This window comes from Aulonocara sp. 'chitande type north' Nkhata Bay, linkage group LG5 (genome assembly GCF_057382095.1).
Source record: "Aulonocara sp. 'chitande type north' Nkhata Bay isolate Kocher_YH1m ecotype deep benthic linkage group LG5, A_spYH_male_GT1.1, whole genome shotgun sequence".
Taxonomy (NCBI): domain Eukaryota; kingdom Metazoa; phylum Chordata; class Actinopteri; order Cichliformes; family Cichlidae; genus Aulonocara; species Aulonocara sp. 'chitande type north' Nkhata Bay.
The window spans coordinates 23,849,137-23,873,776 of record NC_141348.1 but is presented as its reverse complement, the minus strand read 5'-3'; the positions used below and the strand labels follow the sequence as shown (position 1 = coordinate 23,873,776).

Genomic DNA, 24,640 nt, shown 5'->3' with positions numbered 1-24,640 from the left:
CATGTAATATTCGTATTCTCAGGTATTGGCTACAGGGGGAAGACACGAATAATGCCCCGGCCTGGCTCAGTTTGGAGACTTCTTCCTGTGTCTCAGCCTCTTTACCAGCCCTGATTTATGCCCAAAAGCAGCCTTCGAGTACAGGCTCTTATAATAACTCTATTGTCAAAGTTACCTTGAAAATATGGTATCAATTTCGTCGTTATTTTAAGTTGACCTTTTTTCCCCTTCAATCACCCATCTTGAAAAATCCCTCTTTTCAGCCTTCGTTAGCTGATGGTGCTTTTTATTTGTGGGCCTCTTTGGGTATCAGGTCTTTTTCTGATCTGTACATTCAGAATACATTTGCCTCCTTTGAACAGCTCTCATTGAAATTTGGCCTTCCAAAAAGTCACTTTTTTCGCTATTTACAAATCCGGAGTTTTGTTAAGGAGAAATCCTCTCAGTTCCCATCTAGACCTTCTTATCATGACTTTGATAACCTTCTATTGCCTCCGCCCTCATTACAGGGCCTGATCTCCTGTTTGTATGGGAGAATATGTTCCTTTGGCAACTCTTCAATCTCGGCTATTAAATTGGCATGGGAGCAGGATCTGGGGTGTGTGATTCAGGATGACTCTTGGGATAAAATTCTTTACCGGGTCCATGGCTCCTCATTCTGTGCCAAACATGGGCTGATTCAATGTAAGATTCTGCACCGTGTACATTGGACTAAGGCCAGACTAGCTCAAATATACCCCAATCTTAGCTCTGACTGCGACCGTTGTCATCAAACACCTGCCTCTTTAATGCATATGTTTTGGTCATGTTCATCCCTCAAACAATACTGGATTAATATTTTCTTGATTTTATCTAAGATCATCCAGCTAACCCTCCAACCTGTGCCCTTAACTGCTTTGTTTGGGGTTCTTCCTGATTCAGTTGCCTTGCCGACGCCTCAAGCGGATCTGGTCGCATTTCTCACCTTATTGGCAAGACGCAGAATATTGCTATGTTGGAAGTCCCCTTCTGCCCCATCCTGGGAAATCTGGATCAGAGACGTTCTGCATTTTAGCAAACTCGAAAAGATTAAATTCACCCTGCGCGGGTCTACGGCCAAATTTTTTAAGACCTGGCAACCCTTTTTTGATCATGTTCAGACTTTGCGGTCTCGCAATGCTCCCAATTAGCCAGCTCAGACTCTATCATATTTTATTTTTTCTTATCTTATGTTCAAGTAAGAGGCCTAAGTTTAAGTATATGGATTCTATTGTGCCTGCGTTCTATGATGGTATTTATTTAACTACTTTATACATATTTCTTTTCTCTAACAGAATTGATTTATCCCTATAACTAAGCTGACCATTTATCATGTGTGGGTTTTTTTTTTCTTTTTTTTCTTTTTTCTTTTTTTTTTTTTTTGTTTGTTTGTGTGTTTTGGTTTTTATGTGTCTGTGTGGAGGTGGGGGTTTTGGATACTCTCCACATCTCCCTTGTACACTCAAGAACTGTTGTCTTGTACCCTAGGGTTTGTTACTAGTATTATTAGATTGGATTTTTTCCTTTTTCTGTTTGTACACCCACTGGTACTGCTATAATTATGAGGTGGGAGTGTATGTCTTATATTGCTTTATGTTCTTTAAAAAGAAAACGGCATATTGTTCAATTTGTCTTTTGTAAAAGTCGATGCAAAAACTTTAATAAAAATATCGGGAAAAAAAAAAAGCGTGGAAGTACTGACCTTATTTTGAGTTTGATTCCATAAAAAGTGACAAAAACATTAGTGTCCGTTGTGCGTGGGAAGAAAACTTCTTTTTACAGCGAAAAAACCCCTAAACTTCCAAACAAGCACCGAGTGTGCTACGACGTAATGGGAAATTCACAGAGAAACTCGCGGATTCTTCCACTGCCCGCTGCAGCACACCTGCACCAGGGTAAACCTCCGCCTACCCCACTCCTGCTTTACAGGTGAAAATAGAGCAACAGGACCGCTAGTCTTTGATGTTATTTATTTTCTGCTGTGTTTTACTTGCATCTATTTGAAAGAGTGAGTGTAAACACACACACAAAAAAATATTTTATGTGCTGGAATGTGCAGAAAATAGGTTTAAATGTTAAACTAATTTCTTCCAGTCAGAGGATGTTGCATATAATTACATTTTTGCTTGATGCAAAAAGTTAAAAGATTAAAACTAATATAACAAGTTTTAAAAAGAGACTTTTCCTTTTGATTACATTTTGTATGATGGATTATGTAGAAAAAGTAGAATTGGGCTGAAAGATCTATCGCTTTATCACCTATTCAGGTTGTAAATCGTGTTTTTAAAAAGTAACTAAGTAACTAAGTAATTAATTACTTTTGAAAATAAGTAATCAGTAAAGTAACGGGATTACTTTTTTAGGGAAGTAATCGGTAATTAGTTACTGATTACTTTTTCAAGTAACTTGACCAACACTGATTGTAAGTCTCTGATTGTCTTCTTATATCTTTAATACTGAAGATTTTCTCCCATAGTGGGTGTTTTGCTCTTCTTTTTACCAACCTATCCCAAATCTGGTCAAAGCTGATTGCAGGCCGTCCCTGATCCTGGTTCAGCTGGATGATCTGATATCCTCGTGTTGGTGTTGTTCCCAGACCATCATGAAAATGTTGTTCCAGGTTCAACATTGCAAGTGACCAATCACATTGTTGTGACGTTATTCTTTTGAGCGCCAAGCCATTCGTGCATTTATGAAATTCCAACATTGCAAGGACAATATCAATTCTGCTTACTGTTTATTAAAGGGTTACGGTTAGGGTTAGGGTCAGGGTCCGTTGATCGGCGGACAGAGGCGGTTTCACGCAGCTTAAGCACAGTTTTTTGTTTTACGCCGGTTTTTCCCAAAGTCGCAAAAGTATGACGTCACAACATTCTGATTGGTCACTTGCAATGTTGATCCTGGAACAACATTTAGTATGATGATCTGGGAACAACACCAACACGAGGATATCAGATCGTGCGGTTCGAATCCAGGTCACTTCCTGTTAAAAGTGAATTCTTCATTCCCACTGTTGCCAAATCCTTGCTTGCAGGAAATCCTCTTATTGTTAGGAATTTTTTTCTCTTAGGATAGTTATTAATAATTATTATAATAATGAATAATTAATAATTAAATATGTTTATATTGTCTATTCTGTAAAATAGTCAGATGTCTATTCTTATTAATGTACAGAATTCACCTGCTTGCTGCTACTACTGCACATTCACCCAATGTATATACTATATATATATAATGTTCTTCCTTTACCCCCCCCACCCCCATTTTTGCACATGTCGAGGAGCGTGTCAGGTTACATTTCACTGTGTGTTATACTTGTATAACTATGCATGTGACAAATAGAGAGCCTTGAACCTTGAACCTTGCTATTAATTCCAGCTGTGCTTCTGCGATGTCTGCTGGAAAAAATTCCACTGATCCACTCATCAAACTCTGAGAAACAAAGTGTGTATTTCCAAACAATTCAAATAACTGCTTTATCAAAGCAGCGTTTACTGTTGGACCCAGCGCACTACTGCTCAAGTCAAAGGTCAAAAATCCTTGTGATGAACAGTGTATTTCACCTAAAAGACATGAGAAGTTCTACAAGAGGGGTTAATATGTACCTACGCAGACAGAACGCTCACAGGAAGAGCAGTGGAGACCTGAAAGTGAATCACAGTGATATTTGGAAGTCTACGCTCTCTGTTTAAGCCCCACGAACCCTGTTGTTATAGAGTAATGGGACAGCTGGAAAGGTAAAGTGGTGTTTTAAAACTCTGAAAGGGGACCACACACAAATTCTGATTTATAATTAAATTATGCAGGGATGAGCTTCTCCAAAACAAAAAGCAGCTGTCTCTATACCTTAGAGACTGGTACAAAGATTAAAGAGACACATAATTGCTCGTTTTCAATTATGTTTACGTTTTGTTTTTAATTTTTAATTTTAATAAAGACGTGACAGTCATTTAATCCTGAGGTTTTGCCTCTAAATCTTTTAAAACGTGTTGGATCTTCCAGCCAAGAATGACAATGCCCATCGGTGCTATTACAGAGGAAATCAACATCCAGCCCAGACTGGTGAATCATCAAAGACACTGCTATTGTTTACATCCGTTTGTTCAGACATGTTTCCACAGTGTTAATAAAAAACCCGGTATTAACATCAACTGCTGCCTTCTGTCTGCAAGCCAGTGGGAACTCATCCCGAGCAGAGACCTGAAGAAGTGAAGCTTTTCAAAGCAGAGCATTCTGCAGCGACGGCATGTTTCCTAACACACAGCGTTTGTTTTGAGGCAACAGTGACACATCTAAGAGCAAATGAAATGCTTTGAGTCACAGTGTGCTGGTTTGGAAACAGATGATCAAAAAGGTGTTCATCTGGTCAGAATAGTACTGTAAAATATGGACACTGTAATTTACTTTTAAATGCATGTTATTTTCAAAAAAGAAGTAATAACGAGTAAAAGTTAAGATTTTATTCTTGACACTATGAGGTTGGAGGTGAAATTGTCAGTGCAATCATTATATTAATTACACTGACTGTGCTACTGCTTCTATTCACAAATGTCTACAGACGTCTTTATTTCACAAGCATGAGCAGGAACTCGAGTAGCTTTTATGTAGCACTTTACTGCGACTTATTATCAGCTGACTTTTGGGGAAATGTCATTTTTCTAGTCATCATAGCTTTTCTTCATGCACCACGATCGCGTTAACCTTTCAAACTTCAAAAGAGAAAAAAGGAAAATCACCCAGCCTCCTAACCTTCCTACAAACCTAAATCTTGACTTTAAGCTGCTAACCACCCCCACCAAACACTGGACACAGCTATGTACCAATCTGACAATTTCCCTTTTTAATTATACTTTACCTGTCAGAACACTTCATGCTTTATGTTCTCTTCTCACCTCTCGTTCTTCTGTAATCTAGTTACGAGAGCATTTCACTGTGCTATTTGTCACCTGGACGTGTGGTATTTAAGAAGAAAGCTGCAGGTGATTAAGGAATTAAGAGGAAGCTTGGCTGTTCATCGCCCTCCTTCCTTGCCAAAACAAGGTGAGTAGTTTGTGAATTCTTAACTAAACACTCCTCTGTTGTGTCCTGTAGTACAGACAAACAGAAGAAAAAGCAGTTTGTATAGATAACCTTAAAGCAGGGATGTCAAACTCATTTTACATTGTGGGTCACATCCAGCCCACTTTGATCCTATGTGGGCCACACCAGTGAAATTCCCCTTTCTGTCAGTGTAAAGAAGCTTAACTACATGTTTAATCCCTATGATATCTTAATATAAAGATACTGAGTGCAGTTTCAACAATGTGTCTCAGTGTTTTGTACATGATGAAGAAATGCTTTTGTAGTAAATGACTTAAACTCTTTGGGCTTAATGATTAATTTGCTAAACTGGTGGCTCATTGCTCAGATTGCTTTGTTAATTAACAGAAACTTTTCTATTTAATTATTTATTTTACTTTTTTTGATAGACGTTTAATAGACAGCAAAAAAAAAAAAAACAGGAACTTTTCTTTCATTTAACTATTTATCTATTACTTATCGACTCTGGTGTTGTAAGAAGGCTAGCTTTATGATGAGGGAACGCTCTAAACCTAATGAAAATGCATCACAATTCCGAAATTTCTGTCCTCCTTTACATTTTCCAAAGCCATTCAGAGGGCCAGTCTATTGTCTTTGCCTGGTTGAGTCTGGTAAACAAACACAGATGGTGCATTTCTTTGTCACTCACCAGTCTGATTTAAGACCTGTCTGCAACAAACAAAAACCAAAGGAAGGCTCAAATCGTTTCACACGATTGGTTTGTTTAAAATGGTGAGAGAACAAAATTAGTGCCTACATGAAGAAACGTTGCACTCTCCTTTAATGTCTAACCCAGGTAAATCACCTCAACGTGTGCAAAAAAATGAAGGGTAAAGGGAGAACAGGAAATGGAGAGACTGGTGTCAATCACAAGGAAAAGCACAGAAAACAGACATCACACGTCACCACCCAGTACCTGTGCGCACCTCTCTTAATCTTTAAAACAACAAAAAAATAAATAAAAATGTTTAGTGGAGAAATTGTAAAGAAAATAGTAGCACCACAGATTATCAAGGCTATTATGGAGTAACTGACTCTGAATATGACAGAAACCGAGATGAGATGAAGTAACCAGTGCCAACTCAGTCCTCCACAATGTTCACACTTGCTGATAGCAAATTGCTTGAAGAAGTTCATTTTTAAAATATTACAAGCTGTAATCCCTGCCTCCTTGATCTTATTTTAATCATATGGGGTTCATTATGTCCTATTATGTCTCCAGGCTGAACACTGCCATGAGAACTCCTGAACTCACTGCATGCATGGCGGAGCTCTCATGACATCCCTCCACTGACACGTTCTCCTGGCCGCACATCTATGAAAACAGAACCGAGTAGACGGATGATTCTCTTAAGATATGATTCACTCTCTCTTTTCTTAAACTATTTTTAGGTTTTACTGAACAAGTAAGATGTTTTCCAGCAGAACCCAGTGCCACATTCACACAATTTAATTCTTGCAGCTGAAGTAAATGCATATATTTGAAATAATTACTATAATAACTGTCCACAGTTCCTGGCTACAGGAAAGAATGATCCAAAAAGCTGGGGACAGGATAACTGTCTTACTCACTTCCGCCCTGACCAAAGGAATTCAGCAGGTCTGGGAATTGAATTCAAGCCACATGGGCTGTTTACTGTTGTATCTTGGTTATGATTATGATTGAAGGATACACATGAGACTAAATCAGCGAGGTGATGTGCAAAGTACAAACTTTAAACCACAAGTCATCTTGTCTCAATCGTTCCCAACCAGCAGAGGTTAAAAAAGCATTGTCAGGAGAACATACATTCTGTACTGGAATGTGTTTTTATTAGTGCAGCATGGTTATGGTTTCAGTTTTGCTGGCTGGTTCAAAAGATCCAGAGCTACACAACACATCTGCCTAGCACAGATTTCTGTCTGCCTTCCTGCCTGATTGTTTACACCAGAGTCTGCCTTTGGCTCTCGCTTAAAGTGGAAAAAAAAGAAACCTCTGAGGTTTAATTCAGTGGTAAATGTACCCTCTGAACAGAAGAGGAAGAGAGCATGAAAAATCTAATCTGGGACTTTAATCACTTCAGATATCATAAAAACAGATAGAACTCACAACACCATATGACATATGAAGTGCAGCACTTCCATTTAAGAGTAGGAGTGTAATTTACCTGTAAATAGTGCACACAGTCAGAATAATCCTGCATGAATATAATAGGTATAGCGCAGATGTGCAGTCGTTGCTATGGCAACAATAACTAGCACGCTAGTAAAAGTTAACAATAGGAAGCTGCCCTGCAAAGAATGCCAAGCAGTCTAATTTGTTGTTGATGTGAGTTACAGAGGCTCAGAGTGGCTGGTAGGGTGATGGCTTTTGGCAAGAAGTAACAGAACCAGGGAGTGTCTGTCAGCTCCCTGTAGAAGAGCATTCATTTTATTGAACAACGGTACATATATTATGAAGGATACACTTTCATTACTATAAATCTTTTTCTTTGATTAAATTGGTAGGTTCTTGCTTCCAGTTTAAAGTGTTTCAAATGGCGTTAACTACAGTGTGAACTACAATTACAGCAAAAACTGTGGATATGTTTCTTGAAAAAAAAAAAGCAGTCCAAACCTTCGGTTGCTACCAAAGAAGCTATGCCTGTCACACATAATCTATAACCACACATGAAAACACTTAAAAAAAAATGATAAGCTGTTGACAAATGCTGATGAAAACAGTGGCTGGATAAGCATGCTTTTAAAACCTCAAATGATAATGAGGCAATCCTGCCTCTCCATTTCTAATTAAAAATACTTTTCTGTGATTTGCATCTGCACTGAGGTTAAGTAGGAATGTTGATCCAATATCCCAGTGCATACTGATGAGCAGAGACTCTGCAGTTTTAACTCATACTGTTTCCTTGCTAATGACCAAAGAAGTATCCTGTCAAAGCAGAGGGTTTACCCCCTTTCGTAAACTGACCAAACTGAAGTCCATCAAGCTGCAGGGGACTAAAGTGAGTCAAAGTCTTGCATTGAGAAGGTGAGGTATCAAACCCCATATCCTATTTTGCTCAAATTTAGAAACTGGTACTTAATTTGCATGATGTTGACAGTTTATGCTTTTTCCACACAAGGCAGTTGTTAAGCTAGTTGCACTTGCTGTCTTGTGTCACAAGATTTATCTCTAAATTTATATCGTGGGAATTTCATTATGTCGCAGGTTTCTCTGACCTATAGGTATTTTTTTTTAAATCTTAATTATTTTTATAGTAAAATAAGCATTTCTAGCCTAAAAATGAATGAAAGGGTTATAATAAGGTTTATAAGCCCATAGGAAAAATAAAATAAACATATGATTTCTACTGCGCTATCCCTAATTTGTTATATTACTATGTGTCTGTAAGAAAATTTCATGAGGGTTTGCCTATCCATGTTACTCCTGACATAATTACATGTTTATTTTTGGAGCCTTCTGGGAAACTCTTCTGAATTTCCTTTTAAGCAAAGCCTCATTTAAAATCTTCTAACTTTGTTTTTATAATAAACAAACTCCACAAACCCCCGAAATAAAGTTGCAGCACCCTGGTTAAGAAGCTGTTTAGAAGCTAGCCTTGAGCATCATTAGCACCACATCAAAGTACAGGCATAGAAAGGCTGTTTTTTATTACAGTTTTTGTTTTGTTGAGGAGTTTTAATGTACAGTCTGAGATCATTGGTTACACATTTTTCAGTTAAACTAAATATTTCATTAAGTACTAGTCACTATTGTTTTTGTTTTGTGATAGTACCACCGGTGCACATAACTTTTTCCAAGTCGGTCTACAGCAGGATAAAAATCATGTGACCAGAAGTTTTCCAGGTAGAGGTAACGAGATTACTGTTCACATGTAAACGGTTGCATGGGCTGCTTTTCAGTCAGCAGCAGGGAGGGACGACAGGAAAAGAGAATGAGGTTAAAAAAAGGCAGTAGAAAGGGAGAGCTCAGGACTCCCCTTCAGGCATCCGAGCAAGTCTGGACTGTTCTGCTCCTGCTTGAGTTCAGCCCACGCTGAGCAGCGCTGCCTCGGGATTCAGAAATAGCGTTCACATCTGACGGTCCTCCACCGGGATGCAGCAACAGGATCTGGGCGTTTGAGCTCCACTGGATTGCTTTTTACCTTTTTTGAAGTTGTGATTTTGGACGCCGGGATTGTGATTCTCGTCTGTGTGGTCAAAATACTGCACGGAGATCCAGGGCTGGTGGATATGCCACAGGTGGAAAGGTGGGGAGCGGCAGGCTGCAGTCGGGTGCAAGGAGAAGAGATCCCCAGGTAAGATAAGTGGAAACTGTGTTCTGTGGGAGCCCTTGTGCTTGGGTGCAGTTCGTGCACAGTTTGCATGCATTTCTACACTGAAGACTACTAATGACAGTCTATATAAGAATGCTATGCATGTGTGCACTGCATTCACTTACTCTGCACACCTTGCAGTCTGGTAAGCGCAACTGTGCAAATGGGGGAATTACCCAAACTGTAGCCAGTACACCGCCCCTTTAAGCCCATCGCTTTGCCATCAGAAAAAAAAAAAGCTTCACTTGGCACAAGAACATCCAGAACATTCATCACCTAATTTTCACCCTTCTCATAATTACAAGTGTTTTTAAATGCTTGGCTTTTCTGTATTCTGTATGATAACGAGAATCAGGCACAGGAGTCTTAATAAATCGTAAGCGCCACTGCCTTTTGAATGAAAGAACATAATTTTGCTCTGAACCCAAATCCCTAGATTAGTTGAACTAGACGTTCATAACATCTTGACCTCAGCTGAACTTTTATAGCGAGAGGCCATTATTACACCATGATGCTGCGAAAGAATCTCCCTCCTACGTTTCCTCCTCAGCCTTTTGTATCTTGATTGGTTTCAACTGTCTGTACTACTTCTGAGGACATCATTTTCTTTGCTGTGGTTTGGCTCAGACAACAGCAAAGAAAAAAAAATGCCTGAAAATATTTATAAGGAGTGATTAGAGTCTTCCTCACAGCCTCACATGCACCCTGCCACTTTCTCGCTCTCTCTCCTTTTAATTTGCTGCATTGCTGCAACCATGCTTGGTTAACTTTTTTGGCGTGCCACTGTGGTAGTGGATGTCTCTGGACTCATCCCAAGTGTGTCATCCCAAGTAAGGCCTGCTGCTGCTGGTTACCGCGTGTGCTTAATGTGTGCATTGTCCAGCATTTTCTATTCAGGTTTTAGGAAAAGAAAGTTGCTTTAACAATTTTATGAACAATGGCCCATTTTTACTCGTGCTTAGGTTTCTCTTTCTCTGTGTTTATGTTGGATTAAACCAACTATAAGCCCTGTGAATTTGACTTGTCTCAGTCCATTAATGCTTTTGAATGAGACGGATAACTTCTCATTGAATGTTGTCATTTCTCAGATGCAGTCAGTCTGGCTTTTGATAATAGTAATACAAAGCTAGTGAGATGCTTAAATAGGAGGATAAGACTGGAGCTTATTTTGAAACTTGTTACAGCAAGGGGTCATGGATAAGATTCAAATGTTGCTGTTACAAGGTTTTTGTTTTGTTTGGTTAAAGGAACCATTATTGTTGGAAGTGGGAGATGATATATTTGACTTCAGGGGTCAAAAAAGTCTGCATTAGCCCTCCCTCTTTGTTTTAATTCCCTAATGGCCTCGGAGCAGCGCTTGTCTCTAGTTGCCAAGATCAACCTTTGGGTACAAAGTACACAAGATCCTGAGCGTTTTAGCTCGAGACTTTGAGTAATTTACTGTGACATTTCCACCCCGTTTGATCCTTCCATCCCCTTGTCCACTTGTGTCGCTCTCTGTCCCCTAGACTGATGTTATGCTGGCTCTTACACAATCCTGCTCTCTGTCACAGCACAGTGGCCTGTGTCCCGCTGCCCCCCTGGGAGAATGGCATCTCTACTAAAAGTGTAGCTTTTAGAAAGCATAGTCTAGCTCCTGTACGAACTTCCAACAGAAGCTTTAGGATGAGTATTAAACAATTTCCACAGGTTTAAATGTCTTTTACTTCCTCTGTCTGTGCTGTTATGCACACATTACTTTTTCTTTTTAAAAATGACTTCAAGTCAAGTCAGGTTGCTTTATTGTCGTTCTAACCATGTACAGTACACAGTGAAACGAGACAATGTTCCTCCAAGACCATGGTGCCACATATAATATATAACAGACAATCAACACAGGACTATATAAAGTGCAATGTGCAAAAATTGCAAAAAAACAAAACAAAGACAGTGTAACACCAGATAGAACAAGACAGTGCAAAAGACTGAGCATTGTGGAAAAAGTAACTTGGTGTATGAAGGTGTGTGTGTCAGTCCTGTCACTGAGTGTTCAGGAGTCTGACGGCTTGGGGGACTTGTGTTTAGGAAGAAGAAGAAGCAGTCAGCTTCTGAGCTTTTGACCCTTTAACCCTCTTGATTGGTTTATTTGCCAAGTGGCTAGTCATGGGTGTGGTCATGCCCATAAGCCAGTTCATAATTTACACATTCCAGGTGTGGAAGCCAGACTAGACACGTTGTTAATATAGACTTGATGAACATCTATCAAAAAAACATTCAGAAATAGGTCACCCCACAATTGGCTTGTAAATTGGCAGTAATTACTTGGAAGTATTTCTACCAGGACTTTATGTGAACAGATTTGTGCCTGAAAATAGAAAAGGGTTTGTGAGTGTATCGTGGGAATAGCAAGAAGAAGAAAAATCCATTGTTTGTAGTCCATTTAACATTTAGTGCAACTTTTAGTCATAAGATGGCGTGTTTGGTGACATCTTAAATCGCATTACAAAGTGGTAAGTTAGCCACTGTACTTCAGAAAAGGCTGGGAATATAGACTATAGTCTCAAAACTTGGCTTACAAAACCAGCAATAAACAGAACTTCTATAGATTTCCTACAGTGAAAAAAATAACATAAAAGGTAGGAGTTAATGGTACATAATTTAAATTTGTAGGTGTAAGAGCCTCAAAATAGATGCTTTGATTTTTGAAAAGGGAAAGAGGGGTTACATTTGGAACATATTAAGCTTCCTGTGTGTGATGTGGGATGTGTTTCGGACAAAAATAAACATTTATCAGTGATTATGAGCTTCTGGCCTCAAGCAGTGTTTGAACATTAGAAAACTCAGTGTGGTGTGTCTTAATGGTTTTTATCTAACTTTGGATTCTTGAATATTTTTTGTCTCTTTTCATTTTTAAAATAATTTCACTGGACAGTATTTAGCAGATCTGTGCAGTGTTATTGTAGAAATGCACGAGTCCTGATGTATTTACAGTAGATAATTACAGCAGAATCTACCAGTGAGCTTTAGAGGTGGTGTTAGTAGGTATTAAGAAGGGATTTGTGGTTTCAGAGTTGCTGCAGTTAAACATGTGTGCACATCAGGAACCGTGAAATGCAAACTTTCCTCCAGAAGTCCCTAGAAAAGTGCACATTTGAATCAAAACGAGGTTATAGATGTTAAAGAATAACCTTAAAGTTGATGCACTCTTTGTTGGACTTTACATAAACTGTAACTAGATTATTTGAAGTCTGAGCAAGCCTCTGCTGTGAAGCTGGGTGTGGCAATCCGATGATAATAAAAGCTTTCTTTCAATGTGGAATTTTACCAGCTAGCTCAATATAACATCTTACCTCAGGTGCGGCTACAAGATCTTAAACTGCATTTAGTAAGAATACATGTATGTTATTTAACCAATCATATGACTGGTTTACAGTCTGTCATAAATCAAAATGGTAGTTTGTGACCATCAGACCACAGAGTGTAAATTAAAGGTGGACACCGTGGTGTCACCCATTGTTTGCCGACTCAATGGTCAAGTCACTTTTAATTATGCAGTGCATTTAAAACAGCAGTTTACCCCAAGTACTTTCTAAGTAAGGCAGACATAGACAAATTAATATTCCAGATCTTGAAAAACTTTCATACCAAAACATAAATAAATAAATAAACTTACCTAAACAAACAACATGATAAAAACTGAAAAGCAAAGCAAAAATTGAAGCTTCAACTTTAATGAAGCTTTGGCTGCCTCTAATGTTAATTGTGTTCACAGCCAGTGACCATATTTGGATGAACCACCAATCAATCAAAGCAGCCACACCGATAAATTTAAGCCACTTTCTAAGGGGATAATTATGCGTAGACCTTTTAAACATGGGTTTCAATGCTGTTTTTTGGGGCTTTTTAAAATAGCACTCTCTGTTGATTATGTGTCTTTTGGAGCTAGTCAAGAAGCTGTAGCCTTTATTATTTTTCGGTTTAGGAGGTTACTGCTTGCTTCTGACAGATCAAGGCTAAGACTAATTTAAATTCCAATTATTAGAAAATAGTTGTTTTCCTAATGAATTTAAAAGGTAACATAATCTATTTATGGTAAGGGTTAAAATAAGAAGTAGCTTTGATACTCAAAGTACTGCAAAAGTTTTCTGTTTATTGTGAGTCTTATCAAGTCTGGCAGCATGTGTCTTTCATGTGGGTTAGCTCTGATCAAAGCTCGTTGATAGTCAGTCTGGTTTTGGTCAGTGTTGCAACAAAATGCCAAGCTATAAAAGTCTCCAAATGTCAGACAATGTTACTGTTCTTTACATTCAGGCTCAGAAAATCACTCCAGTCTGATGCTGTCCTGCCACCAACATATGTAATTGGTTTGATCCACTTAAATGTTTTTTTTTTTCATGTTTCCTTCATTATATTGTGTGTTTACTTTAGCTACCATATCCCTACAGAGTAGATCTGATGTTTCTGTCTTTGGCTCAACATCTGTCAGCTATTTTCAGTAACTTTAATGCTGTACCTGACTGCGTCAAAGATGAATCAAAGGTTTTCATGAAAACTCCACACCCACATCCAGAATGAATTTCTTCACCTAAAAAAAGCTGTCACCAAAATCATATTGGAAATTTCTTATGACCAAAACATGATAACAGTGAGATACACTGTAGAGAATAGTAATGCTGCAAGACGGTCTACAAGTGAATCAAGGATCTGTTGGATTTTTTACCAGAATGGTGAATATTGTCTGTAAGGATCTGCCATCTGCATTCAGACATACAGTGGCCAAAGAGAAATATGGAGAAAAGATACGTTAAAGCTTTTTTATGGCCAAACTCCAACATGAGTTACACTAGTGAAGTTTAAGAGTGGATCTGATGCTCGCTGTAAAAAAATAGTCTTTTCTGACCACTATCCTTTGAGCAAAGATGGAAGGTGTGTGATGCACGATCACATGTACAGAAGCATGTATGCTCTGAATATGCATGTTATGTGAAGGGTGTGTGTGGAGGGAAGAGAATGAGAAGGACAGCTGTTAAAAAAAAAATTCAAACTCTTGTGTAAATTAGAAACATGAACGGGAAGTTTTGTTTGACACAGAATGAATGCAGACTTTCTTGCTGTGAGCTTGAAAGTTCTGGGTTCAAACGCTCCAGTTAGTTTGTGGTCTTTCTGCATGAAGTGTGCATGTTTTCGCTGTGTCTGCATGGGTATCCTCTGGTAACCCACGCTTCATCTTACAGTTCAAAGGCATGCATGATTCTAAATTGAATGTGGGTTTGAATGTGCCGTGGGTCGGTGATCTGTCCAGGGTATACCCTGCCTCCTACCCCATGACAGCTGGGAGAAGCAAATGGATGGGTGGTTGCATTTTATTCTTTTAGGATCAACATGCACAGAGGTTCGTAGAGTGTATGTAAAAGATGGATAGCCTCTGGTAGGGGTCGGTGATATAACCTCAAAATGATATCACAATATTTAAAAGGAATTTGCAACAATAACTGCTTAACGCTTTAACAATAACTAAAGGAGCCTGTGCAATATTGTCACATAATAAAATATATTAAATATTAATAATTTCCACCTGACATGTTGTATCTTAGATTGAACCTTTTAAGCAGCTACCTTAATGCCTTTTTATGTTAAAGCAACATCAGGCTTGACTTAAACATTGCTTTTCCTACTTTAATAAATAAAGTGCAACAAACTAAAACATATAAGAATATACATTTACTGAATTGCTATTGTATGAGTAAAATTACAAATTGTCCAGGGTGGCTCAGCTCACTGTTTGCTGCTGTCATTTGAAGTAACACTTGCTTCTCCTTTGCCTGCTCTCACTGTGAGTGCACCTACTCACCAAACACACAAACTGCATGCGGAGTGGAGCTAGCATGAGACAGGTAATAGTGAAACAATCCACCTAAGCTGTTTAGTTATGTCAACTCACTTCCCAACATATAAAGAAAAGCTGGGGGTGTGAAATACGGCACTCTGTGTTGTTGATCTTTAACTGTTCTTTCCCTTTGTGGTCGTTAGCTGTTTTACTGGAAACTGCTGAATGCAAGAGGTGGACTCATACAGATCAGCCTGTTGCTTTTTGGAGTCCATACCTAGTGAGAGACATGCAAGAATATGACAAGTAAAAAAAATTAAAAATATACCATGTAAATCTTGTTGTTTAAGGGTTGGTATTAGTTAACGGAGCTATATATAGTATTTACTTTTTTTCTTCTTCAGATTTACAGGGTTTTTTGGGGTTTTTCTCTGAGGTCATCAGTCACTATAATATTTAAAACAACACTCAGTCATATATACAAGGTTACTAATTTCTAAGTGCATGCACAATGCTTTCTTTCAGGGCTTCTTGTTCACGTAATGTGTTCGTGTAGTGGTCTCTTCAGTGATGATGAATAACATTAATAGTCCATGAGGTAATATGGGGTGGTAGGTATTTGGACACTTTCTCACCAGGTGTGAGAGCTTCTTGGTGCAGTGCAAAACCTGGACTGCAGGACAGACTGGTATAAGAAAAGAGACCTCACGTGTTTGTGTTACAGGAAAACATGTTCAAAGTAATGAGGCTGACAAGAAATAAAGGCTGTCAGGTAGGTCAGAACAGGTATAGGCAGGAACAATGACTAGAATCCTAAGAAAATGCAGACAAATTACTGGATTGAACTACCCACAAATTATGCTATGGAACAAATGACTAATGAAATCCAGCTGAACAAGAAGAAAGTGGCAGTCAGCAGAAACTGGATTTTCAGTGTTGATGTTTACTATTAATAGATAGTGGTTAACAGAAATGAAGATGATATTAAAATATCTATATACAGTTTGTAATTTGTTCAGACTGTTTTTAGAGATGATATTAATGATAATATTACCTGTTCTTTGTGTGTCCCAGGTTGTGAAGATGTGGAGTTGGGTTTTCACTGTAACTGTCCTGCTGTGCTCTGTGAAACATGCTGAAGCTCAGGGTAAAATGCCTTTTGTTTGAATTAACTTCACTTTACCTTACTGTCACATCTTCCCTGACAGACATAATGTTTTATGTTGCTGTTTCTAATTCTTGTCCTTTATGTCCATCAGACAGGTGTGATAATGTACAAGCTGCAGATATAGTTTTCCTGGTTGATGGCTCTTCCAGTATTGGCCGACCTAATTTCCTGCAGGTTAAGGGCTTTATGGCTGGAATTGTAAAGCCATTCGCCAGCTCCGTGGGCGAGTCAGGGATTCGGTTCGGTGTTGCACAGTACAGTGACACCTCGAGGTGACTGAGAGTAATTAAAAACAAAACAACTAAAAAACACATGGCAGGTGCACAATTGTATATTAATGCACATTTTTCCATCATCAGAGTCGAGTTCACGTTGACTGCCTACCTGAATGGCACTGAGCTTGTCAACGCTGTCCAAAATATAAACTATAAAGGTGGAAACACACGCACTGGTGACGGCCTTAAGTTTGCCTCTGATAACTTCTTCAACCCCGCCTCTGTTCGGGATGTTCCAAAGGTCTAAGGAGTAGCTATACCATTATGATTGATAAATTATTATCTATTCAATGTAGCAGTTCTAGCTAATTTTATCTATGGACCCTCTTTAACTTTCAGATCATGATCCTAATCACAGATGGGAAGTCACAGGACAATGTGAACGAGCCAGCACAGAAGCTGCGCAGTCAGGGAGTTCATGTTTTTGCAGTTGGTGTGTGTTTTATCTGCAGTATTTCCTCAGTTATTCTGAATAATCTGGAATTATACCAGAGCTTCAGGTGAAGTGCTTTGTTTTCTTTGACAACTATTTTGTTTTTAACAGGCATAAAGAGCGCAGACAGGAATGAACTGGCTCAGATCTCGTCCCAACCCAGCAGTGATTTTACCTTCTTTGTTGGGGACTTCAAACTGCTGAACACGCTGCTTCCTCTTGTGAACTCTCAAGTTTGCACGAAAGCAGGAGGCGATTATGCTAGCGACGGTATATTTAACTTTAGAATTCAAAGAAATTAAACTGTTACAATTATTGTAAAACTACATGTGATTTTAACTGTGTCTCCTCTCTTCTTAGAGGCATTTGTTGGTCCATCCAACCTGCAGTTCATAGGCCAGACGTCTGACTCTCTCAGGTTCCGATGGAGTCCTGCAGGGGGCCCTGTGAGTGCCTATGTGATCCAGCACGTGCCACTCACTGGTCTGGGTCAACCAGTCATAGCAGAAATGCGTCAGGTGAGTTCAGGGGTGCGACCAAATAATCAGATTGAAGTGCTTCCTTTATTATTTCCTTTAGTATAGGATACACCTTTACACACCACCTGATGATTCACAAGAAATTATCAACATGATTGACAAGTGGAGCAGATTGCATAAACGTTACATTTTAAGTTCATTTTTCATTTATTGCCGTAAACTACTGATGTGTTTAGAATTTTGTAAAACACAGCTTAAACAATTATAAAGTGTATTACTTATATCATAGTATGTTTAAGATTCACTATAAATTGATTTGCATTAGTTACTGTACATCTACAGCTCTATTGTATCATTAGTTTTTTAATCAGGTTAGCTGACACTGAATTGGATGTGACTGATGGATTAAATTTTATGCTGGTCCCAAAAAGATTTATTAAACAAAGGAAGAAATGAGTTATACAGGATCTTTTCTTCAGCAGGAAAAAAATAATAAAAGAAGATTTATGTCATTTAATAGTATATAATATATTTCTTTTTCTTTAAAATGTGCATTTTGTGGTTCATCTTTGAACTTTGTTGTTTTTATATGGCTGTCACCTGCCAAACGAGTCTTCTAAGTCTCCTTCGCACGTTTCTTTCACCCCATGACTTCTTCCACTGATGTCGAGGTAACGTGACCTCAGGTGTTGAAGGATTTTAGAGAATGAGCAAAGGTGCATTTATGTGACCTACACTGAAACAGTTAATTGCAGTTTTACGAGCCAGACGAAATCCTGCTTTGCTCGAGAAGCATGTGTGTTCAGGCTGAGTATAAACATGTCTAATGGGTGGATCTTCTTCAAGGAAAAGGAAAAATTAAAGTGTGGCAGAGCAAAGCATTGCATTCACTTCTGTGTACCTTGGCATGATGGTGATGATTTATTTTTCAGTCATACACGTGTTTTAGGAGTCTCAGTTTACAAAGATCACCCCTGTCCCAACCTGCAGGATAGTGTCACTGCCAATCAGAGGACCTACACTGCACGAGGTTTAAGGTCAGGAACAGACTACCTGGTGACTGTCATCGCCCAGTACCCCAACAGTGTGGGAGACTCTGTTTCTGCCAAGCAACGGACCAGTGAGTACAAAGTGAACGACTCAACAGAGACACAAGAGACTGACAAAACACTTATGAATGTCAAAGTATCCTTGGGCAAGTTACCGAACCCCAGTTGTCTCTGATTCATCCATTAATCAAAGTGTGAGCATTTGAATGTTGGTTTAAGAGTGGCTAAGAATCGGAAAAAGCACTTTTATCAATGTGAGTGTCAATACATGAATTAGCTTTGTAATAAGAAAATGCTTTGAGTTCTCAGATTAAGTAGACAAGCGCTAGATAAGTATCGGTCCATTTGCAATATGAAATAGCCCATTTTCTCTTCACATAGGGTCATTGCCAGGTGTCTCCAGTCTGCGCTTGGTGCAAGCAGGTTTCTTTTCTCTCACTCTGGGCTGGAATCAACCTTCAACTCCTGTCCAGGGCTACAGAATCACCTACGGACCACAAGGTCGGGCACACATGTATTTGTTCTGTTTCCTGCCTGTTTTGGTAATCCGTTCTTATCCTATAATGTCAGAATAGCCCTGCCACGATGTTAACCTTGGCAGAATTATGAAAAAAAAGGAAAAGAAGTCAACACTAGTCAATAACTGTTACTTTTTATGGCATCCAGGGGCCATGCAAAGGGTGTGTAGCAGTATGGGTTCAGTGTGATCAACATTAGCTTCGGTAACATCTAACTTCCCTCAGGCACTGGCTGTCAGCTGGGATGTTTATAACCTTATAATTACCTAAAATATCAAATACATTTTATCATCGCTGATCATGAAGCTCGGCAGACTGAGAAAACTTTTGCTTATGTCATGGACTGTGAGTCATTTTGTCTTCACATTTATAGCACCCGGGTGTGTCAGGAGGTCTGGGTGGGTGCTTAGGCTGTGATTCAGGAGAGGAAAGTGGGCCCCGAGGGCTCATATAAGCTTTTTCTCTCACCACATGCTGTGCCAGTATCAGTTCTTCTGAAGAATGCCACGCTAAGCCACCCTGTCAATCTTGCACTGCCACGTCAATGGGTGCATTGTAGTGAGCATGCGCAGCATGGAGTGATGTTCCTACCTATTCACAGTGCACCGTTTGACATTTATAATACAGTGAAACCAGGCAAAGATAGACACCTACATTCTGCACAGGCACACGGCCTTTCTCAGTATGCTCGAGACTAATCAAGCACAGGCGAGGCCCTAAAGGCAAAAACATTCTGTCTGAATGTTCGAACATAGCGCACAGTATAATTTGCGATTGCTCTTAGGGCATTTATTAGTTAATTGCTCTTCTCTGTGTAGGTCAGCCGGCAGCTCAGCTGTTGGAGCGGACACTGTCTGCAGGCTCCACATCTGTCACCTTGGAGTCACTTCAGCCCGACACAGAGTACGTCATCAGCCTCTACCCCTTGTTCCCACGAAACTCTGCATCCCCGTCTGTCCTCAACGCCCGCACACGTGAGTTCGTCCTCTCGCCTGCTGTTAATCCTTTTGCCGCTGCTATATAATGTTCCTGTAATGTGAGCGACCATAGTCAGCAGGTAAAATACAATAAGTGGTACAGTTTGCCACAAATACACAGAAATGATAAAGTGATACTGTCTCCTTGTGTTGACCTTCAGTATTTATTTAACATTATTTAACATTATCTTCACGTCTCTCTGTTTATGTTTTTGTGCTAGTGAGCCTTGAGGTTGTGCAGCAGTTATCAGTGGAGACGGAGTCAGAGGGCAGTGTTCGTGTGCGATGGCGAGGTGTCAGCGGTGCGAGGGCGTACCGTCTGGTCTGGGGACCGTTTACAGGTCGAAGGACACATCAGACATCATTTTTTTTAACAGCATTTATTTACTGCGTCACATATCTTTACATCTTTGTCTTTGTTTTTTGTTCACTTAGGTCGTGATGTAGAGACCGTGGAGGTCGGTGGTGACATCAACTTCTACACGTTGTCCGGGGTCCAGCCAGATACTGAGTACATTGTTACTATTATCCCACTGTACGAGGGAAACACAGAGGCCTCTCCAACAACGGCCAGATTCAAGATAGGTAGGCGTGCTTTCAGTTGTCTGCCACACCACCAAACTTCTCCTCTGTTCTCATCCCATCAGTGACTCACAGTACGTTGGGGCAACAATCTACTTTCCAGTTTTCCCGTTTCTCTAGAAACTAATTGTCATAAAGAATGCTGTTTGAATTTTGCTCCTGCCTTCTATCCTGTCCTGCCAAGTGCAGCAGCAGGAAGAAGATGGGGAGAAAAATAAAGCGATAGAAATCCTCCTTGCGGTTTATCTCTATTTTAAAATGTCTACATGTGTTACTGTTTAGGGCTGTTTTGTTTGGGGAACATTTTGTAGCACACCTACGCCCTCGTTACACACACACACACACACACACACACACACACACACACACACACACACACACACACACACACACACACCATCTGCCTCTCGTGAGCAGTTCCCATATGCTGTCTCTTCATTTGGACCAGTGTTACTTGAGTCACTGTGGGGACACAACACTGAGCAGTGGAGTGATGGGAATGGAGAACTGGAAACTTTTTTGTGGCTCAGTTCTGCCATCAGAGGACTAAGATGTATACAACATGTTCTCTTAAAGCACTTTGTTGTGTGTGTAAGCTTCAAGTTACCTTTTCATTATCAAACTTTTCTTTGACCTCTGGACCTTTATCGGACACACATCGATGTAGTTGCAGCTCAGTTACAAGAAAAGTCCTGTGCTCATTCACAGCATTGGAGAAACGTGTTTGTTTGTCTCGTGGCTGCCGACCTGTGTGATGATTTCTTGTCCACTACGTTGACAGCCTCAGGGCGGAGGTGTGGTATTAAATCTGTTTTACTTAGCTGTCAATCATTACACTGCTTTCTTGACACTGTAGCTTTAATGCAATTTCACAAAAGATTCCTCAACCACGAAGATCTGTTTTGACACGAACGTGTACAATTTGCATATGCAGGCTAACATACTGCAACTGGCTGCTGTACAAATGATAGATTTTCAATGGTTTAAGAGTGGCATGCATGTCCATGTTCACTTTTGCTCTGTAGCCACTCAGATATCCAGTTATATCAAAAAGAATAATGTGCAGCACCTTGATTATTATCTTTTGTCAGACATTTGGTTGTTGCTTTGCTGATGTGTTTGTCCTGTTGCATGGCCAAATTTAGCTGTTGGACAGATGGCCTCAAATTTGACTTTTATTTTTAGAATACTTTGATTTACAGAGGCATTATGGTTGAGTCAGTGACTGCAAGGTGCCCAGGTCTTTTGGTCAAAAGAGACTAAAATCACCCCTCCACCTCTGTGTTTGTGCTAATGTGCCGTGTTTGGTTGTCACCAAATGTGGTGCACTGTACTGCTCCAGAGTTCTTGTGGCTTGTTCAGATGCAACTTTGCAAACCTAAGCCACACTGCCATGTTCTTTTTAGAGAGAAGAGGCTTTCCCCTGGCAATGCTTGTAAATAACCCATACTTGTTCTATCGTTTTCTGATTATACTGTCATAAACTTTCATTTAACATGCTAGCTGGGGCCTGTAGAGACTGAGGTTTTGTTTTTTTTGCAGTTTCTCTGAGCATTGCACAGTCTGACCTGTGGTTGAATTTGTTAGGATGTCCTGGGAAGATTGTGAGAATCTGTTAAAACAGACCTGAACGTCTTTTTTTATGAAGGTGCTCACAATTGCTTATGACCAGTTAATCAAGTACATTTGATTCGCAACAAATGCCTGGTACTTACCCTATTTACTGCTATAAAAATTGTACTTGTATCAACTTTAAAGAAGGCAAGTTTCATGTTCGATGGAGTTACTTTCAGTCTTATAATAATCTATCACGACACCATATGAAGTGTGTCTGGGAATAGATCTTTGTGTGTGGCTGTAGCTCTCGTGGTAGACTAGGTGTCCAGTAATCATGGGCATCTATTTAAGTGCAGAAGCGTCTTTCAGTCCTCCTGGCACAAGATACAAAAACAATAAGTTGCTCTTATTTAGTGTGTGTGTGTGTGTGTGTGCGTGTTTGCACGCATGTGTGTGTGAATTAGTGACTGTGGAGTAAAAAAGCTCCAGGAGTCCATGCATGTAGTAATTCTGCAAGAACAGAATTTGTAGTATGGCAAATGTACCTTGAAAGTGGGTTTGTCACCCACTATTTATACTGAATGGAAAGTCTGCAGCCATTCTAAACAGAAGATGCAATTACAGAACATAATAAGCCATCCCATGTACATATAAACATTTCAAAACATATTGCATAATGTATTATTTTTTCCCCTCAGAGCGTCAAGAGCAGCAGGTCCTCAGAGCAGCTATCACCAGTCCCTCCTCTATCCGCCTCACCTGGAGACTCATTCAGTCCTCTCAAGGGTATCGGCTGGAGTGGAGGGAGGGGGAAGGTTAGACATACATATACCATGAAAGCAAAATTTTAAAAAATAAATTCTTATGATTTTTTCCCAACTTTGCCAGCTTTAGTTTTGTATTCTATTATATCCCAACTTTAAATAGAAACAGAAAGCATATACTGCACTGATATTATATATAGAGTGAGAAAAAGTTGATCCCTGTTCACTGTTCTTTTGTGCTTCAGGAGGCCCTGTCCGGAGCCTGTCCTTTCCAAGAAGCACCACCAACTCTGTGCTCACAGGCCTGAAACCAAACACAAAATATATCTTCACCTTGTACACCCTGTTCGAAGGTCGTGAGGAAGCCACACCTGTCTCCACCACATTCAGAGGTCCGCCTTGAACCCTAAACTGATTTTGGATTTACTGTATGGGTCATAAACATGCTGATTGTGCCAGAATCACTTTGACCCTTGATTTTGCAGAGGAACAGCCAGTGGGAAGGGTTTCCAACCTGCGAGTGGTGGAGTATCTGGGCAGCACTGTCAGACTTGGCTGGACCGGTGTAGCCGGAGCCACACAGTACAGAGTTATCATCTTGAACACTGACTGTACGCTGAACTTAGTCATTTAAAAAGAAAAACAAATCAATATCTTCTGTTGCCAAATGAATAAAAACATGATTGGTGGTAAAATTTCTGTATGATTCATGTCATGTCAGCGCAAACAGAAGAAGTACGACTCATTCCTGGAAACCAGACGACCCTTGACCTCAGAGACCTGATAGTGGGGGTCTCGTATGGTGTCAGTGTCACGGCACTGGTGGGAGAAAACGAAGGAGACCCGGTGACTGTCAATATCAAACCAGGTGAGTTTGGGAAGCTACTGACATTCTGATTCTCCTGTGTCTTTCTTTTACCTGCCAATTTCAGCAACAACAAAAAACAAACAAACAAAAAGATCATCACATTCCCTTGACTCAATGGCAGATGTGTTTGTTTGTTTTTTATCTTTGAAAACCTTGGACCCTGAATGGACCTCTGTGAAGTTCAGGCTTTATCCACAGTTTTTTCCTTAAAAGCACCGTGATGCTATATTTTATTAATCATTTTATTAATGATTGCAGAGCAAGTTGTGGGAAGGGTGACTAATCTGAGAGTAGTAAATGCAAATAGTCGGAGAATTCGAATTACCTGGACAGGTGTTACCGGAGCAACGGGGTACAGGGTTACTTGGAGACAAGGCAACAGTAAGTGTTATTTATATATATATATATATATATATATATCGTTTAGATTTCTTCTCTGTTTTAGCTTGATTAATTTAGATTTTTTTGTAACCCCATGTTCTCCCTTTTGTAGGTGCAGAACAATCCCGTACTCTGGGAGCGGAGCTCACGGCCTTCACCCTAGAAGGCCTGCAGCCAGATGAGGCACTAATAATTGGTGTTGCAGCTGTTGCTGATCAGCGTGTTGGAGAGGTGGCCACGCTGGCTACTCAGACCAATCCCCAAAGTGGGTTATTGTCTGGACTTCGTGTCCTTGACATCACGCCTCAGAGAATACGCATTACGTGGACACTTTCCTCGAGGGCAACTGGGTATAAGATCACGTGGCGCCGTGATGATGGTTTGTAATTAT

The 24,640-nt window shown here is 39.8% G+C and overlaps 1 protein-coding gene across 3 annotated transcripts in view; it reads left to right on the top strand.

Moving 5' to 3' along the window:
• Positions 1 to 9,015: 9,015 nt before the first annotated feature.
• col7a1 (collagen, type VII, alpha 1) overlaps positions 9,016 to 24,640 on the top strand; it is a 62,186-nt gene continuing 46,561 nt past the window's right edge. For all 3 annotated transcript variants that reach the window (XM_086292324.1, XM_086292325.1, XM_086292323.1), the window contains exons 1-18: positions 9,016 to 9,374; positions 16,273 to 16,345; positions 16,458 to 16,638; positions 16,726 to 16,882; positions 16,981 to 17,074; positions 17,186 to 17,344; positions 17,435 to 17,592; positions 18,544 to 18,673; positions 18,984 to 19,103; positions 19,939 to 20,094; positions 20,319 to 20,438; positions 20,533 to 20,682; positions 22,935 to 23,051; positions 23,246 to 23,392; positions 23,486 to 23,611; positions 23,722 to 23,868; positions 24,127 to 24,249; positions 24,362 to 24,628. In XM_086292324.1, coding sequence (XP_086148450.1) covers positions 16,282 to 16,345; positions 16,458 to 16,638; positions 16,726 to 16,882; positions 16,981 to 17,074; positions 17,186 to 17,344; positions 17,435 to 17,592; positions 18,544 to 18,673; positions 18,984 to 19,103; positions 19,939 to 20,094; positions 20,319 to 20,438; positions 20,533 to 20,682; positions 22,935 to 23,051; positions 23,246 to 23,392; positions 23,486 to 23,611; positions 23,722 to 23,868; positions 24,127 to 24,249; positions 24,362 to 24,628 — 2,416 coding nt within the window. In that variant the 5' untranslated portion in view covers positions 9,016 to 9,374; positions 16,273 to 16,281. The remainder of the gene's footprint in view (positions 9,375 to 16,272; positions 16,346 to 16,457; positions 16,639 to 16,725; positions 16,883 to 16,980; positions 17,075 to 17,185; positions 17,345 to 17,434; positions 17,593 to 18,543; positions 18,674 to 18,983; positions 19,104 to 19,938; positions 20,095 to 20,318; positions 20,439 to 20,532; positions 20,683 to 22,934; positions 23,052 to 23,245; positions 23,393 to 23,485; positions 23,612 to 23,721; positions 23,869 to 24,126; positions 24,250 to 24,361; positions 24,629 to 24,640) is intronic.